The sequence below is a fragment of the Orcinus orca genome, chromosome 20 (genome assembly GCF_937001465.1).
Source record: "Orcinus orca chromosome 20, mOrcOrc1.1, whole genome shotgun sequence".
Taxonomy (NCBI): Eukaryota; Metazoa; Chordata; class Mammalia; order Artiodactyla; family Delphinidae; genus Orcinus; species Orcinus orca.
In genome coordinates this window covers 12,218,677-12,236,588 of record NC_064578.1, presented here as the reverse complement: position 1 = coordinate 12,236,588, position 17,912 = coordinate 12,218,677, and the positions used below count along the sequence as shown (strand labels likewise).

The window sequence follows — 17,912 nt, the reverse complement described above, 5'->3', positions numbered from 1 at the left end:
CATGAACATCTACTTACAAACAGTAACAAAATAAGGACAGGGCCAGCCCTGAGTCAACTAAACTAAAACCCCAAATTATCATCAAACAGGAAATCTCACTAAAGTAGAAAACTTAGAGCTGGCTGTGGGAACAAATCAAAAGGCTTAACTCCCTCTCCTTACTTCTAACATTAATTATGACGGCTGGGTCCGTGAGCTATGGCCGCTGAGCCTGCGCGTCCAGAGCCTGTGCTCCGCAATGGGAGAGGCCACAACAGTGAGAGGCCCACGAACCCAAAAAACAAACAAACAAACAAAAGAAACATTTCCACCCAGTACTGTGGCTATATCGGTTTTTGTTACTTTTTTTTTTTAAAGGGCTGCTGTGTATGCAATACTCGTCAGTGTTTTTATTATTATTTTTTAAATCAATTTATTTAGTTATTTTTGGCTGCCTTGGGTCTTCATTGCTGTGCGTGGGCTTTCTCTAGTTGCGGTGAGCGGGGGCTACTCTTCGTTGCGGTACGTGGGCTTCTCATTGCGGTGGCTCCTCTTGTTGCGGAGCACGGGCCCTAGGCATGTGGGCTTCAGTAGTTATGGCTCGCGGGCTCTAGAGCACAGGCTCAGTAGTTGTGGCACACGGGCTTAGCTGCTCTGCAGCATGTGGGATCTTCCCAGCCCAGGACTCGAACCCGCGTCCCCTGCATTAGCAGGCAGATTCTTAACCATTGCGCTGCCAGGGAAGCCCTGGTTTTTGTTACTTCAAGTGAAATGCTCAATGATCTCTGTATAAAAAAGACTATATATTGAAACTCAAAAGCCAACAAAGTCATATTAACTCATGTCCGAGGAGCTTGGGAGACATCAGATCAACTGCTCAGACAGCAAGACTCTGTTGTACAAATTAAAGGTCCTGGGGACTGACTGCTCAAATACACTGAGTACCAACAGGTCTTCTACCTTCAGTGTGACACTGTAAGGAATTCTATCTCTTCTATCTTTGGGGCAAACATTGCTAAACTGACACCACCCAAGATGTTGTCTGAGACTCAACAATAAAGCCTCTTTTTTTTTTGCTCAATAGACCGAGAAGACAAGACAAAATTACACGGGAAAATGATGTTTTTCACCCTTAGGTTTTATTGCTTTAGGTCACTCTCAATCTATAAGGAGGCAACTAAATAGTAAGCCCTTCATTAAACAAGTTAACGCTTATGGGTAGGATTATAAACTTGAATGGAACTAACAGCCACCCACTGTTGGAATAAAGTAAGTAATAAATGTTGGGTTGAAGGCAAGCAGTAAATGTACCAGCCAGACCCCCACAAACACTGGTAGAAGCTGGATTCAAGTGGCCAACAGTATTGGTAGCAAGGGCTGGAGGGGAGTGGAGGGTGAGAAGTGGATCGAGAGCTTAGACTAACAGAACTACAGGAATTCAGACACATTATGCCGAGCACAGTGCTTTTTTCTACCAATCATAGTTTCCTGGCATTTCTGACTCCGGCCGCCAATGAAATTGGGAGTTTTGCTTACTCCATCCCCAAAGCATAAACTTTGGCTTTTTATAGCCAAAGCAGTGTGCTATTTTAAACATGTGGCGGAAATGCACTGTCAGTTACAAACATTTGCTCCTGTGATTCTTTTTTTTTTTTTTTTTGTGGTACGCGGGCCTCTCACTGTTGTGGCCTCTCCCGTTGTGGAGCACAGGCTCCGGACGCGCAGGCTCAGTGGCCATGGATCATGGGCCTAGCCACTCCACGGCATGTGGGGTCTTCCCAGACCGGGGCACGAACCGTGTCCCCTGCATCGGCAGGCGGACTCTCAACAACTGCGCCACCAGGGAAGCCCTCCTGTGATTCTTATTTGCTAGCAAAGGACATGGGACAGGATGTTTTACTCTCCTGCTCTGGTTTTCCTGTATTGCTTAAATCTGTTTAGAGAGAAGAAAAATAAACAAAGTGTTTCTGCTGGGCAATTTCTATAAACTGAAGCAACTCCAAAAATGAAAATGAAAAAAGTCTGTGGAAACAATATTTTACTGCATTAAAATAATTTTCTTTTAATAAGTTAGATATTTCCTGTAGATTCTTCCCCTGAAAACTTTGCATACCACGCATGTGCAGCCTGCAGCACATACTAATGTCTGCACTGATAAAATGTGTGCACTTAGACACCCCAGATCAAATGAATTCCTCTTGAGCCTGTCTTTTCCCAAGCACAACTACAACTGTGGAAGCTTTTTGAGATGAATTTCAGAAAAACGATCATGCCAACCTTGAAGGTCATCTTCTGGATTTATTCAGAAGTTCAAGGTACGTGTATCACAACTAAATGTGTCCCCATTTGCATGTACAAACTGTGAGGACTTTTTTACTGAGGCAGACATATCCTTGTAATCTGTTATGTTCCATTATAGCTTTCAAAGAAACTGATTTTGCTCAAATTTCACTTCACCCCTTTATAAAGGAAACAGTAGTTCATTGATCTACTAAAAGGTATGTCATTGGTTGACCCCTCTAGATTCCCTCTATGTCCTCCACGCTGCTCTCTCTGCCCCAGATGCTGTCCTGTACGAACAAAAGACTCTCTTCTTTATCCAACCTTAGTCAGGCTCCTTTGAGACCTCTTCTCGCCTAAGCCTCAATCTTGGCCCCATCCTTGATGGGCTTGCATAGCTCAGTTTCAGTAAGAATCCTGCTAAATCAGTTTAAACAGAACTGCCCACTCATATCTGATCACTCTCGACATATGATCAAGTTCTTCATTTGCCACCTCTGATGTATAAGTCCTTGGCCTGCCTTCAGCAAGAACCCTGTTAGGTCAGTTCAGCAAGAATCTCTGGTGGCGCAGTGGTTGAGAGTCTGCCTGCCGATGCAGGGGACACGGGTTCGTGCCCCGGTCCGGGAGGATCCCACATGCCGCGGAGTGGCTGGGCCTGTGAGCCATGGCCGCTGAGCCTGCAAGTCCGGAGCCTGTGCTCCGCAACGGGAGAGGCCCGCGTACTGCTAAAAAAAAAAAAAAAAAAAGAATCTCCCTACTTCTCATGTCTCCCCTTAGCACTGTTCCATCCACTGATCATCCTCTCACCCTCAATTCTGTTCCCTAGCTATAAATCCCCAGCTGTCTTTGCTGTATTCAAAGTTAAGTCTGACCTTTCCCCGCTATTGTGATAGTCATTAACAACTACTGCAATAATCCTGAATAAGTCTTCCTTACCATTTTAACAAGTACCAGAATAATTTTTTTTCTTTCATAAGCCTCAATGGCCAATGGAGTGCCCTAGCAAGAGATGGGATGGAAGGAGGAATGGAATATGGATATTTATTCCCCTGGCTTCCCCCTAGATGGCCCATCACTCAAGTGAAGTTCTCAGCTCCTGACAGGAGGCCCTCCCTATCTTCACTGCCATAAACTGCTCCCTGTCTTGCCCCTTCAGGTCTAGGGTTGGTGATGGAGCCGCATTATTACTAGGCCCAGAGATACCATACTGTCCCTCTCCCTGTGGTTTTTCATTATTTTGTGAGATATTAAACTCTCCTCAAGGTATCCTAATTTGAGGATGCCATCTGTTTCCTGCTGGTTTCTCCTAATACAGATATCATCATAGCAGATTTCTTATCTTCTAAAGGCTATTAGCTCTTTCTAAGAAAAGAAGGCATGAATACAGAATACAGTGAGATTTCCATGAGTGACTCAGTGACTTAAACAAGGTGACCTTGCCAAGCTACCACTTCTCCCTCCTCTGGTTATCTTCATAACTACGGTAACAGTGTTTTCTGAAACACATTGTTTCCAAGTAGAATCTCTAAGCATTAATAGGGATTATTTTAAGAAACACCCAAGGGGCTTCCCTGGTGGCGCAGTGGTTGAGAGTCCACCTGCCGATGCAGGGGACGCGGGTTCGTGCCCCGGTCCGGGAGGATCCCACGTGCCGCGGACCGGCTGGGCCCGTGAGCCATGGCAGCTGGGCCTGCGCGTCCGGAGCCTGTGCTCCGCAACGGGAGAGGCCACAACAGTGAGAGGCCCGCGTACTGCAAAAAAAAAAAAAAAAAAAAAGGAAAAAGAAAAAAAAGAAACACCCAAGGAAGCTAGAAGTAAAAATTATGCTAGTTGAAACTAACTATGCTAGAAACCTAAGGCAGAAGAAACTCTGCCTTTATTTCTATCTAGTACTTAATCTAGTACTTAATTTACAGTAACACTTCCAATAAATGCCAAGAGACACTGTTTAATAATACCAGATACAAGCCTGGTAACCCAAAGACAAGCCTGCAGAAGGCTACTTCTGTAAGTAATCTAGAGCAGTATTTGTCAAATTCAGGTTGTAACAGACTGTGAAATCAATTCAAGGGGTCATAACATTTTTTTAAATGACACATACTACACATAATAATTACATAATAATGGAAATAAAAGAGAAGAGTTCACCATACATAGTAAAGGTAAACGTAATTTCACCAAATTTTTATTTCACTTTTTAACATACCTATATTTTAAGTCATGATGTAAAATGTATTCCTTATTGTGAGTTGCAGTCAATAAAGTTTGAAAGTCATTGGTATGAAGAAAATCCCTTTCAAACAATATGATTAGAAGGCTAAAAGCATGTTCCTTCAGCCAAGAGCCTCATATTTTTTATCTCAGACCTCATAAAAAATATAGTTTATTTCATCACCCTGTACAAGCACTTTTATAACTGAAATAGGGAATTCCCTGGCAGTCCAGTGGTTAGGACTCGGTGCTTTCACTGCTGGGGGCCCGGGTTCGATCCCTGGTCAGGGAACTAAGATGTTGCAAGCCGCGGGCACAACCGAAAACAAACAAACAAAACCCACACTGAAATAAAAATTTTGTGAAAACAATATTTATTCTTACCACATGATGTACTATGACATGTATTCTATTTCATTTCTCTTAAATGATGATTGCAAACCACAGCTTGAAACGTACTGGCCTAGAGTATTAAGAGGGTCAGTCTGGAGAACTCTGTTCACATTACTCTGTTCCTCTCACAGATGCCTTCCTCGGTGTTTACCTAATTTCCACGGTGGTAGCAAGCACTCAAAACCTTTTCCTTCTCAGGTTCCTGTGTAACTACTACATGACTTCTGCCACCTAGTTGCTCCAGTGGGAGAGAAATGCATGGATTAAGAAGCAGAAAAAAAGTATGGAGCAGATGTGGACACAGGCCATCCACACGTCCCTGCACTCACCGCCATGACACCCTGAGAGCAGCGTCACTGCAAACACCTGCAGCTCATGGCCTGAGCGCCGTGGAAGCAGCTGAGCCAGCACAGATGGGAGTTGGAGGATAAATATCCCAGCCTCCTTGCCCTTGCCAAGTCCACCAGCAGGACTGATTAGCAGCCACCACCAGCAGCGGCTGGAAAATACACCCTGCACTGGCTACCTTCCCACACCTTTTCACTTCCCTGCTCAGGCTTCCTGGAATCACCTCCCACACTAATGACTTGCATTCAAACCTTTGTCTCAGGATTTGCTTTTGGGTAAATGCACACCAGTGTAACACAGTGTCGTTTGGAGCCAGGGCTGCAAAGATGAGAAAGGCCTGTCCTATAAAAGCTCGTAACCTGACAGGAAAACCAATGACTTTTTTTTTTTTTTTAATGTAAAAACACAAAACAAAACTTCACTGTTTTGGGAGGAAAGGATGAAGCAACAAACTGACTTAAGGATCAGCGAAGCCCCTATAGATGACTTGTTCTACCCCAAACACCTCAAGGACAGAGAGCTCCCCCTCAGGAATCAGCAGGTGATCAGTGTTACAATGGGTGTAGTCCATGTTCACTTCTCTGTAGGCTAGTGCCCTGGTTCCTCATACTAACTGTGATGCTTTCCATCTTACATACAGGTTAAGAAGAAGGGAATTTTTATTTCCTCCAAAGAAACAATTCTAGTCTTCAGCTAAAAATAACCCATGTAGTATGGAAAATATAAAGGGAGGAAAACTATTAAGTTCTTGATGATGTGTTAACAAAATTATTTGCAAGTCAGCTTTGACCTTTTTCTGTTCCTATGAGGTCTTTGGGAGTGGAAGCAAGTACTCAACCCAAATCTTTATTACAAGTTCTGATGATCTGCTGATATTTTCATTCAAAAATTATTTTTTAGGGACTTCCCTGGTGGCACAGTGGTTAAGAATCCGCCTGCCAAAGCAGGGGACACGTGTTCAAGCCCTGGTCTGGGAGGATCCCACATGCTGCAGAGCAACTAAGCCCATGCACCACAACTACTGAGCCTGAGCTCTAGAGCCCGCGAGCCACAACTACAGAGCCCATGTGCCATAACTACTGAAGCCCGGGTGCCTAGAGCCCATGCTCCACAACAAGAGAAGCCACAGCGATGAGAAGCCCCGAGCACCGCAACGAAGAGCAGCCCCCGCTCGCCGCAACTAGAGAAAGCCTGTGCGCAGCAACAAAGACCCAACGCAACCAAAAATAAATAAATAAATGTCATGCTTTTAAAAAAATTATTTTTTAAATGTAAAGTCTACTATGTGTTCACCTCTGTGGCCAACACTGTATATCAGGACTTTTTTCAGAATCAAACAAGAAGCCTGTGGCTAATTTTCCTCTGCCTCCCCCGTTTTGGCAAATATTTCAGCAAAGGCACAACAGCAGCAGAATTCCTTCTCTCAGGAAAGGAGTCACGAGAGCTACAGGTAAAGGGTGTCCTTGTACTGAAAACAGCTTCTCCAACGTGCCAGGTACACCTGGACCTGAGACTAGACTACTCACCCTGATCCGGCAGGAAGTGATGGCAGAGCTGAAGGGACATTAGCCTGGGGTTTTTCTTTCTCATTTTGCTTGAAGAAGGATTTGGCTTCTTTAGATGTAGCATCCACTTCCTTAGTCACCCTGTACCAAGGAAGGAGACACCAACTTTACAAGAGGAATAAAAAGAAAGAAACAAAATCTAAGAAAAGGGCATAAATAACAACAAGGAAAAACACACGGGGCTTCTATAAATTCTGGCTGCTGAGCTTTATGATTAAAGTGTACTGTAACAGTTCTAGATAAAGACATTTTCCCCTTATTAATTTAACAAATGAAACAACAGCATATGTAAGTCTGATGTCTCTCAAGTCCCCCCCGTTACTTCTGTCAGCATGACAGTCACCACTGAATCACAGTCCACGTGGGTCACCGATGTGAAGGCTGAAAAGGGCTCTTCCACTGCACCTCACACGCAGATGAGCGCTCACACTTAAGTAAAAGTTGGAATGGGGAGATGGAATATTTGGGAGAAAAACACTGGCATTATTTCAAGGAGAAAAGCAACAGTATAAACAATTGGGAATACTCTAAAGAAGGCTCTTGCTCTATACCTAACTGCCCAAACATGAAACAAAATTCCTTAAAACCGCCAAATAGGCAGTGATTTAAGGGTGGAAGAAAGCAACACGACTGAGAATCCTGTCCAGTTTCAAAACTGGAAAAAATGCCCTCAATAAAACTAAGTCCTCACCAGGGAAGTCCCTGTTTTTCTTTAATTAACAATAATCTTTTGATGTTTCTACTACCTGGTTTGCAAAAACTCCTATATATCCTGGCTCCTCCCTGACCTCTTCAGAGCAGTCCCTCAGAGTCATCTGAGAGGTTGTCTTCCAGGCTTAAGTCCTCATCAAGTCCGTCAAATAAAACGTAATTCTCAAAAAAAAAAACAAAAAACTGAGTCCTAAAGCAACAAATAAAAGTATTAATGGTGCCTGAAATTTCAGATAAAGAAGGGAAATGCCTAATGCCGTCCTGGGTTTGCCAAGTCAATAAAAACATTTGAGGAATTTTGTTTAAATGCCAATCTGTCTGTCAGAGGGTCCAAGATTATGGTCACTGTGTTATCACGAGTGTTCAAACAGGTCATTCAGCATAATGACAGATGAATCCTATAAATTCCAGATTTGCAGGAATAGAAGTCTCTATCTTTTCTCTTCTTCCTTCTACGCTTCTTAGGACCAAAACCAAAATTTCTCTTTAAGAACCATCTCACTCCTGCACTCAGTACTGTGTCACCCACACAAGTGGCACAAAATAAGAGGTTGACGGTTTTACATTAAGAATCTTCACTGGCAAAGACTACCTTAATCTTGAAGGATGACTTCAAACAAACAAACGAACACTCTGTTACTCCCCTACTCAAGTTCTTATGATGGCTCACTATTACTCAGAGGATCAAATACAAACTGCTGAACCCCCCAAATCAAGGTCCCCCCCAAATCTGGTCCTACTCTGTATTGGGCTTAATTTGTGTGTCCCTCTATTCTCCTAAGTAAACCTCTCAGTACTAAGAGTCAAGAGTCAAAAACAAGAGGAAGATATGATAGATTAGATATGATATGATATGATAGATTAGACCACCATTCGGCAAATATTCACACCTTCCCTGTGGACCAAGAAGATACTCCCCTACCCTACCGATGCTGAGCTTGGATACATGACTTGCTTCAACAGTCAATGAGATGTTAGCTGATTTGACAGGAAAAGAAGCTTTAAATGTATTTGTGCTGTTTCACTTGCCCCTTGAGTTCCTCCCTTTAGCCATAAGAACAGTATGCCTCAGGGAGCTGCTGGTCTAAGATGGCTGAAAGACACATGCTGCAGATCTGAACCCAACAAGCAGCTTGGAGACCAGCCTAGATTAGCTGAACCCCAGATATCCAGGAACACATGTTCAACAAATAAATTCTTACTGGTGTACACCACTGTGTTTTGGGATGGTCTGTAGCATTTCTGTAGTAGCCGCTAACACATTTACATTTCATGAGTGAGAACACTGATATCTAAGGGGTTAAGTTACTTTTTCTCATCTAGAGATTAAGTAGCAATGCTACAGAAAGCCCTTCAGTAAATTCTATTTCCCAAAGATGGTTGCCACAAATTTCCCAACCTCCATGCTCTTCCAGAACCTGACACTACCCCAATGAAAGGGAGAGTATATGTCACCCCCCTTGAAACTGGGTGGGCCTTTGCGGCTGCCTCGACTCACAAGATTCAGTGGAAGGGGCACTACATGACTTATAAGGCTCACTGAGAAAAGGTGGCTCTCTCTCAAGAATGTACCTCTCTCTCAAGAATGTACCTCTGAAACCCCAAGTTACCACACAAGAAGTCTGGCTGCCCCAAAGCCGCCATGCTGGAGAGAATACATGGGAATACCACTGAGAGAGAGATACCTAAGGAGCCCGTTCCAGACCCCAGGTGTTTCTTCCTGGCCCAGGCACCAGACATGGGAGTAAAAAAACTTTCAAGATGGCCCCAGACCCAGCCACTAACTACAACTGCATGAGAGGCTCTGCACAAGAACCATCTAGCTGAGTCCAGCCACCCCAGAACTAGGAGAAATTACAATAAAACAACTGTTTTAAGCTGCTGAATTTTGGGGTGATTCATTACACTGCTATAGAGACAACCAACATAAACCTACATCCAAACCTGAGGCTTAATGCAGAGTCCCAGAGCACTGGCCTAGAAAGTTGCTTTAAATCTCCTTGCCCTGGGTAGAATCTGGAGAAGAACTGAGATGGCTTGTGAAGAACAAGTGGAAACTTCCACTTGGAAATGGGGGTTTGAACTCTACTCCCTACCAAAACCCTGCCAAACAGTGGTAAACAAATTTACAAAGGCAGAACTACACAAGGATAAGAACAGGTATAACAGGAGAAAGATGTCAATCAAATTTTTTGAAGGTAGAAAGCAAACACACGAGTAAAAGTTGACTTAAGTCTTTGTTTGCTCTAATCTCTCAAGCTGGTAGCCATGTGAAATGGCCAACAAGCAAGCAGTATCCTAGAAAGGCTCAGTAAATGTAGATACCAGGAAACTTTGAAGGTTGGGGAGAGGAGTGGGGCTAAAACTAGTTGAAAGTTTGTATCAGGAGCGTCTAGGTCCCAGATCCCCTTCTCTATCTTATACCACAGGCTACTGACCCCTACCCAACCCAGAACCCATTACTCATTGGAGAAATGAAAATCACATAAGTTCCAGACTCAGATGGCAGGGCCGAAGTCTCATTCTCAAAACGGACAAATTAAATGAAGATGTATCTATTCGCTCTTCCTTTGCCACAGCAATCTCAAGGGCTATGTGTTTCCTACGTGTTTCAGACGGCTGAGTTGTAAGATGTAGGGCTACCCAACCTGTGTTGGACTGTGTACCAGTAAGAAATAAATATGTGTTATGCTACGGACTTTCTGGGTTTGTTACCCCAGCATAGCCTAGCAGAGCCTTACTATTACATCAATTTAACTAATAGGAATTTCAGAATAAGAAAATATGGGAAGTTATGAACAAAAAGAAAAATTTCCCAGAAGTTTCCACAAAATGAGTGTTCCACAGGATATGTGACCCAGCAATTTATTTTATTTATTTATTTTTAAAAATATTTTGGCCATACCACGCAGCTTGCGGGATCTCAGTTCCCCGACCAGGGATCGAATGCAGGCCACAGCAATGACAGTGCTGAATCCTAACCACTAGGCCACCGAGGAACTCCCATGACCCAGCAATTTAAAAAGATCTACAGAGCTTCCCTGGTGGCGCAGTGGTTGAGAGTTCGCTTGCCAATGCAGGGGACAAGGGTTCGTGCCCCGGTCCGGGAGGATCCCACATGCCGCAGAGCAGCTGGGCCCGTGAGCTATGGCCACTGAACCTGCGCGTCCGGAGCCTGTGCTCCGCTAACAAAAGAAGCCACAACAGTGAGAGGCCCACATACCAAAAAAAAAAAAAAAAAAAGATCTACAAAAAGGCATATCATTATGAAACTTTAGAATGCTGGTGATGAGAGAAGATAAAGATCAAGTAGCCCAAGTCATAGGGAAAGTAAAAGAAGACTTTATGCAAAGTATGTTTTGTTTACTTGTTTTACCACAGTACCAACAAAACTTTTCTACCAGCAACCTAAGACAATTCAGTGGAGATTTTCTGAAAAGCGACCTAGATGCAGGCACTGTGTTGAACATGAGACATATAAAAAGATATGACATTGTCTCTGCCCTGACTGGCTCACAGTCCATCAGGACAGCCAACCATGAAAACAAATCATAACAAAACATGATATATAGTAAGTGGCATAAAGGAAGCATGGAAAAAAGTATAAATTGTGGGAATATCTCTATTAATTTCTTACTGCCAAAGTCTTATTCATGGACTTCCCTGGTGGCGCAGCGGTTAAGAATCCTCCTGCCAATGCAGGGGACACGGGTTCAAGCCCTGGTCCGAGAAGATCCCACATGCCGTGGAGCAACTAAGCCCATCTGCCACAACTACTGAGCCTGCGCTCTAGAGCCTACAAGCCCCAACTACTGAAGCCCGCGCCCCTAGAGCCCTGGTCCGCAACAAGAGAAGCCACCGCAGTGAGAAGCCTGTGCGCCACAACGAAGAGTAGCCCCTGCTCGCTGCGACCAGAGGAAGCCCACATGCAGCAACGAAGACCCAATGCAGCCAAAAATATAATTAATTAATTAATTAATTTTTTTAAAAAAAGTCTTATTCATATTCACTAGGAAACAAGTTCTTTAAACTGGAATATTTCTCTCAGGGACTTTGATAAATGACACAAAGTAAAAATAAGCAGATTACTGTATATTGAAAATACGCCTAGAAGAACTCCACTTTTAACAAGCAATAAAAACAGATTCGCAGGAATTCCCTGGTGGTCCAGTGGTTAGGACTCGGTGCTTTCACTGCCGGGGCCTGGGTTCAATCCCTGTTCAGGCAACTAAGATCCTGCAAGTCAGGCGTTGACCTAGATGCAGATGGGGTGGGGGGGGGATTCGCTATCAAAATATCTTCAAGTAGGAGAACAGTTAAATTATAGACCACTCCTAATGTACAAGAGGGAACCCTGACAGGAAAAGGCCCATCATTAGCAACAGTTAATTCAAGTGCTAGCAGAAGGAATTCCATCTTAACTTCATTTTCACTTAATCAGAACTTCCTGAAAAGTCTTTATTTATGCAGAAACTTTCCATGACTGGCCTCTTCCAAAAGGTGAATCATTTAGGAAATTCTGAGCTAACTGGCTCAGCTGGTTATATGATAGGGAAGGATAAAAAATACTGTATTTCCTCATTCACCAAGGTTAATAAGCTACACATTTTTCAAGTGGGAGAAAACCGAAACAAAAAGGTAAAAATCCTAAATTTAACAATTAAAACATAATTAGAAAAAACCCAAAAGACTGACTGTGCTAACACTACCTTATGCTTATACTTACAAATTCCTCCCAGTCATCAGTAGCTCTTTCTCACATTTCTTAACTTGATACAAAGACAAAAAGGAAAAGCAGAATAATGACATCAAGAGATTAAAAGATATGCTCAAAATCCATTTACCAACTTTGCATCTTATTGTCAAAATTCAGGCCCTTCAAGTTCCTACATGAGGGCTCCTTATAATACTTAAATTTAAGTATAAATAATTGAACTTCTTAAAAAATTCCTGGCAACATGACAATTATTAACAGAATTTTTGTTTTTTTTAGGGAGAAGGCGTTACACAGAACTTTCACTTGTCACGTTATACATCTCTGCATGTATGTGTTTAAAGTAATAAGCATATATTACTTTTGAGTATAAAACATATGTGCGTGAGTGTGTATATTTATGGAAAAAAAAGTTTCTTTATTCATACTGCTGTTTTTTTGATAGACACGGTGCTGCCCTCTTCTGACAAATGATAGAAACAGCAGGTTCTCTGAATACTCATCCAGTATTTAAAACAATCACCCATTTGCTTTAAAAAAATGAAAGAGAAAAAAATTTAAAAATAGAAAATTTGTTTCAGTCAACTATATTTATAAATATTAATAAATCCACAAAATTTAATTTGATCAGGAAATTTAATGATTTATCATAACAGTTATTCACCAGCTTTTCTTATTACTCTCTATGTAAAGTCAATGGTAAAGTTATAATAAATCTTTCTTAGATATCCTATATGACACATGGGAAATAATGCAAGCCAAGAAAAATTTCCAAAAATTTAAAACCTATATTCCCAACGGTATATTAAACACTTTCTGTATTATTTTTGTAGGACTTCAGTTCACTATCAGTGTTCTACTAACCTCTGATGGATAGCTCAATACTTCCCAGTATGATTTCTGGCAGCAAAACACATTCTTTTTTTTTTGTAAAGAGATTTCCCTTTTATTTTTGTTTGTTTCTTTGTTTCTTGCGGTACGCAGGCCTCTCACTGTTGTGGCCTCTCCCGTTGCGGAGCACAGGCTCCAGACGCACAGGCTCAGCGGCCATGGCTCACAGGCCCAGACACTCCGCAGCATGTGGGATCTTCCCGAACCAAGGGCACGAACCCGAGTCCCCTGCATCGGCAGGTGGACTCTCAACCACTGCACCACCAGGGAAGCCCCCTTTTACTTTTTAAAATTAATTAATTTATTTATTTATTTATTTCTGGCTGCGTTGGGTCTTCCTTGCTGTGCGCGGGCTTCTCATTATGGTGGCTTCTCTAGTTGCGGAGCACGGGCTCTAGGCACGTGGGCTTCAGTAGCTGTGGCTCGAAGGCTCTAGAGCTCAGGCGCAGTAGTTGTGGCGCACGGGCTTAGATGCTCCGCAGCATGTGGGATCTTCCCAGACCAGGGCTCGAACCCATGTCCCCTGCATTGGCAAGCAGATTCTTAACCACTGAGCCACCAGGGAAGCCCAGCAAAATACATTCTTAATTCACATCATCAAGATTTATTTAATGGATCCCTAAAATGATTATATGGGAAAAGGGTGTCTTTGCAATGGAGAATTCTGACATATATTGCCTAAGTAGTCTAACTTATTGCCACCAATAATCAGTGTTAACAATGTGATGTACTGACGAGGACAAAACATCATCATGTAGTATTTTTGTCTAAAGTGATTAATATGAAGTTAACCATGAGGAAACAATGCAACAACCCAAACTGAGAGACACACTACAACACAGAGGGACTCTTAAGACTAAATGACTAAATGCAGAGTCAGCTCTACCCACCACCAGTCCCTCCCATCAGGACACTTACACAAGCCTCTTAGATAGCCTCATCCACCAGAGGGCAGACAGCAGAAGCAAGCAGAACTACAGTCCTGCAGCCTGTGGAACAAAAACCACATTCACAGAAAGACAGACAAGATGAAAAGGCAGAGGGCTATGTATCAGATGAAGGAACAAGACAAAACCCCAGAAAAACAACTAAATGAAGTGGAGATAGGCAACCTTCTAGAAAAAGAATTCAGAATACTGATAGTGAAGATGATCCAGGACCTCGAAAAAAGAATGGAGGCAAAGATTGAGAAGATGCAAGAAATGTTTAACAAAGACCTAAAAGAATGAAAGAACAAACAGAGATGAGCGATACAATAACTGAAATGAAAACTACACTAGAAGGAATCAATAGCAGAATAACTGAGGCAGAAGAACGGATAAATGACCTGGAGGACAGAATGGTGGAATTCACTGCTGCGGAACAGAATAAAGAAAAAAGAATGAAAAGAAATGAAGACAGCCTAAGAGACCTCTGGGACAACATTAAACGCAACAACATTCGCATTATAGGGGTCCCAGAAGGAGAAGAGAGAAAGGACCTGAGAAAATATTTGAAGAGATTATAGTCAAAAACTTCCCTAACATGGGAAAGGAAATAGCCACCCAAGTCCAGGAAGCGCATCGAGTCCCATACAGGATAAATCCAAGGGGAAAAATGCCAAGACACATAATAATCAAATTGGCAAAAATTAAAGACAAAGAAAACTTATTGAAAGCAGCAAGGGAAAAACAACAAATAACATATAAGGGAACTCCCATAAGGTTAACAGCTGATTTCTCAGCAGAAACTCTACAAGCCAGAAGGGAGTGGCATGATATAAGAGAAAAACCTACAACCAAGATTACTCTACCCAGTAAGGATCTCATTCAGATTCGATGGAGAAATCAAAAGCTTTAGAGACAAGCAAAAGCTAAGAGAATTCAGCACCACCAAACCAGCTCTACAACAAATGTTAAAGGAACTTCTCTAAGTGGGAAACACAAGAGAAGAAAAGGACCTACAAAAACAAACCCAAAACAATTAAGAAAATGGTCATAGGAATATACATATCGATAATTACCTTAAACGTGAATAGATTAAATGCTCCAACCAAAAGACACAGGCTTGCTGAATATATACAAAAACAAGGCCCATCTATATGTTGTCTACAAGAGACCCACTTCAGACCTAGGGGCACACACAGACTGAAAGTGACGGGATGGAAAAAGATATTCCATGCAAACGGAAATCAAAAGAAAGCTGGAGTAGCAATACTCATATCAGATAAAATAGACTTTAAAATAAAGAATGTTACAAGGCACAAGGAAGGACACTACATAATGATCAAGGGATCAATCCAAGAAGAAGATATAACAATTATAAATATATATGCACCCAACATAGGAGCACCTCAATACATAAGGCAACTGCTAACAGCTGTAAAAGAGGAAATTGACAGTAACACAATAATAGTGGGGGACTTTAACACGTCACTTACACCAATGGACAGATCACCCAAAATGAAAATAAATAAGGAAACAGAAGCTTTAAATGACACAACAGACCAGATAGATTTAATTGATATTTATAGGACATTCCATCCAAAAACAGCAGATTACACTTTCTTCTCAAGTGCGTACGGAACATTCTCCAGGACAGATCACATCTTGGGTCACAAATCAAGCCTCAGTAAATTTAAGAAAATTGAAATCATATCAAGCATCTTTTCTGACCACAATGCTATGAGATTAGAAATGAATTACAGGGGAAAAAACGTAAAAAACACAAACATATGGAGGCTAAACAATACATTACTAAATAAACAAGAGATCACTGAAGAAATCAAAAAGGAAATAAAAAAATACCTAGAGACAAATGACAATGAAAACACAATGATCCAAACCCTATAGGATACAGCAAAAGCAGTTCTAAGAGGGAAGTTTATAGCTATACAAGCCTACCTCAAGAAACAAGAAAAATTTCAAATAAACAATCTAACCTTACACCTAAAGGAACTAGAGAAAGAAGAACAAACAAAACCCAAAGTTAGCAGAAGGAAAGAAATCATAAAGATCAGAGCAGAAATAAATGAAATAGAAACAAAGAAAACCATAGCAAAGATCAATAAAACTAAAAGCTGGTTCTTTGAGAAGATAAACAAAATTGATAAACCCTTAGCCAGACTCATCAAGAAAAAGAGGGAGAGGGCTCAAATCAATAAAATTAGAAATGAAAAAGGAGAAGTTACAACAGACACCGCAGAAATACAAAGCATCCTAAGACACTACTACAAGCAATTCTATGCCACTAAAATGGACAACTGGAAAAAATGGCCAAATTCTTAGAAAGGTATAACCTTCCAAGACTGAACCAGGAAGAAATAGAAAATATGAACAGACCAATCACAAGTCATGAAATTGAAACTGTGATTAAAATTCTTCCAACAAACAAAAGTCTGGGACCAGATGGCTTCACAGGTGAATTCTATCAAACATTTAGAGAAGAGTTAACACCCATCCTTCTCAAACTCTTCCAAAAAACTGCAGAGGAAAGAACACTCCCAAACTCATTCTGTGAGGCCATCACCCTGATACCAAAACCAGACAAAGATACTACAAAAACAGAAAATTACAGAGCAATATCACTGATGAATATGGATGCAAAAATCCTCAACAAAATACTAGCAAAACAGAATCCAACAACACATTAAAAGGATCATACATCATGATCAAGTGGGATTTATCCCAGGGATGCAAGGATTCTTCAATATATGCAAATCAATCAATGTGATACACCATATTATCAAATTGATGAATAAAACCATATGGTCATCTCAAGAGATGCAGAAAAAGCTTTTGACAAAATTCAACACCCATTATGATAAACACTCTCCAGAAAGTGGGCATAGAGGAACCTACCTCAACATAATAAAGGCCATAAAAAAATTTTTTTAAAAAAGACTAAATGCAGGGACTTCCCTGGTGGCACAGTAGTTAAGAATCTGCCTGCCAATGCAGGAGACATGGGTTTGAGCGCTGGTCTGGGAAGATCCCACATGCCATGGAGCAACTAAGCCCGTGCGTCACAACTACTAAGCCTGCGCTCTAGAGCTCGCATGCCACAACTGCTGAGTCTGCGTGCCACAACTACTGAGGCCTGCACACCTAGAGCCCGTGCTCCGCAACAGGAGAGGCCACTGCAGTGAGAAGCCCGCGCACCTCAATGAAGTGTAGCCCCCACTCGCTACAACCAGAGAAAGCCCACGCACAGCCAATGAAGACCCAACGCAGCCAAAAATAAAAATTAAAATATTTATTTTAAAAAAAAGAACATTTTAGAATAACTAGGGAAAGATTTGCGTAGAACTGTAGCTACCAAAAATGTGGCCTGCGAAACTACCTGTTATTGGTCTAAGACAAGATAGGTACAAAAATTTTGAAAAAGTATTTAGAAACTTGCTTAGCAATTTGACAATGTCACAATATTCAAGACATGAATGATGGACTCATTGCATTAAACAGAACATAGACCAATTCAGGTACTGTCAAACTTGCAAGGTGGTCACACGTGATATTAGTCTTGTGCAGTAAGACCACATTACATTGTGTATGAAAGTTTAGAGTTATTTTATCAATTAAAACCCCAAAATGTGATAAAATTTAAGCATTTCTTTTTATAAATTTTTACAATCATTTTAATTTTTGACCAAGTGTGACTTTTAAAATTTATAGTTTAATAACTAAATTAAGAAAGTAAATTTGGTATTATTTTTTAATCCTCATTTACTGATAGCAAAACAACCCACACTGTATGCTTCTGCAAAAAAAACCCACGTTTCCTGAATGCATCAGTAGTAGTAAACCACATGATGATAATGGAAGTGACTCCAAAGAAAT

The 17,912-nt window shown here is 41.5% G+C and overlaps 1 protein-coding gene across 6 annotated transcripts in view; it reads right to left on the bottom strand.

Moving 5' to 3' along the window:
* Nucleotides 1–17,912, bottom strand: part of CFDP1 (craniofacial development protein 1) — a 135,913-nt gene that overhangs the window by 101,881 nt on the left and 16,120 nt on the right. For 3 of the 6 annotated variants that reach the window (XM_004273282.3, XM_033434383.2, XM_033434385.2), the window contains exon 5: nt 6,741–6,860. In XM_004273282.3, coding sequence (XP_004273330.1) covers nt 6,741–6,860 — 120 coding nt within the window. Of the gene's footprint in view, nt 1–6,740; nt 6,885–17,912 lie in introns of all 6 variants that reach the window. The other 3 variants (XM_049703703.1, XM_049703704.1, XM_049703702.1) reach the window with 1 other exon arrangement.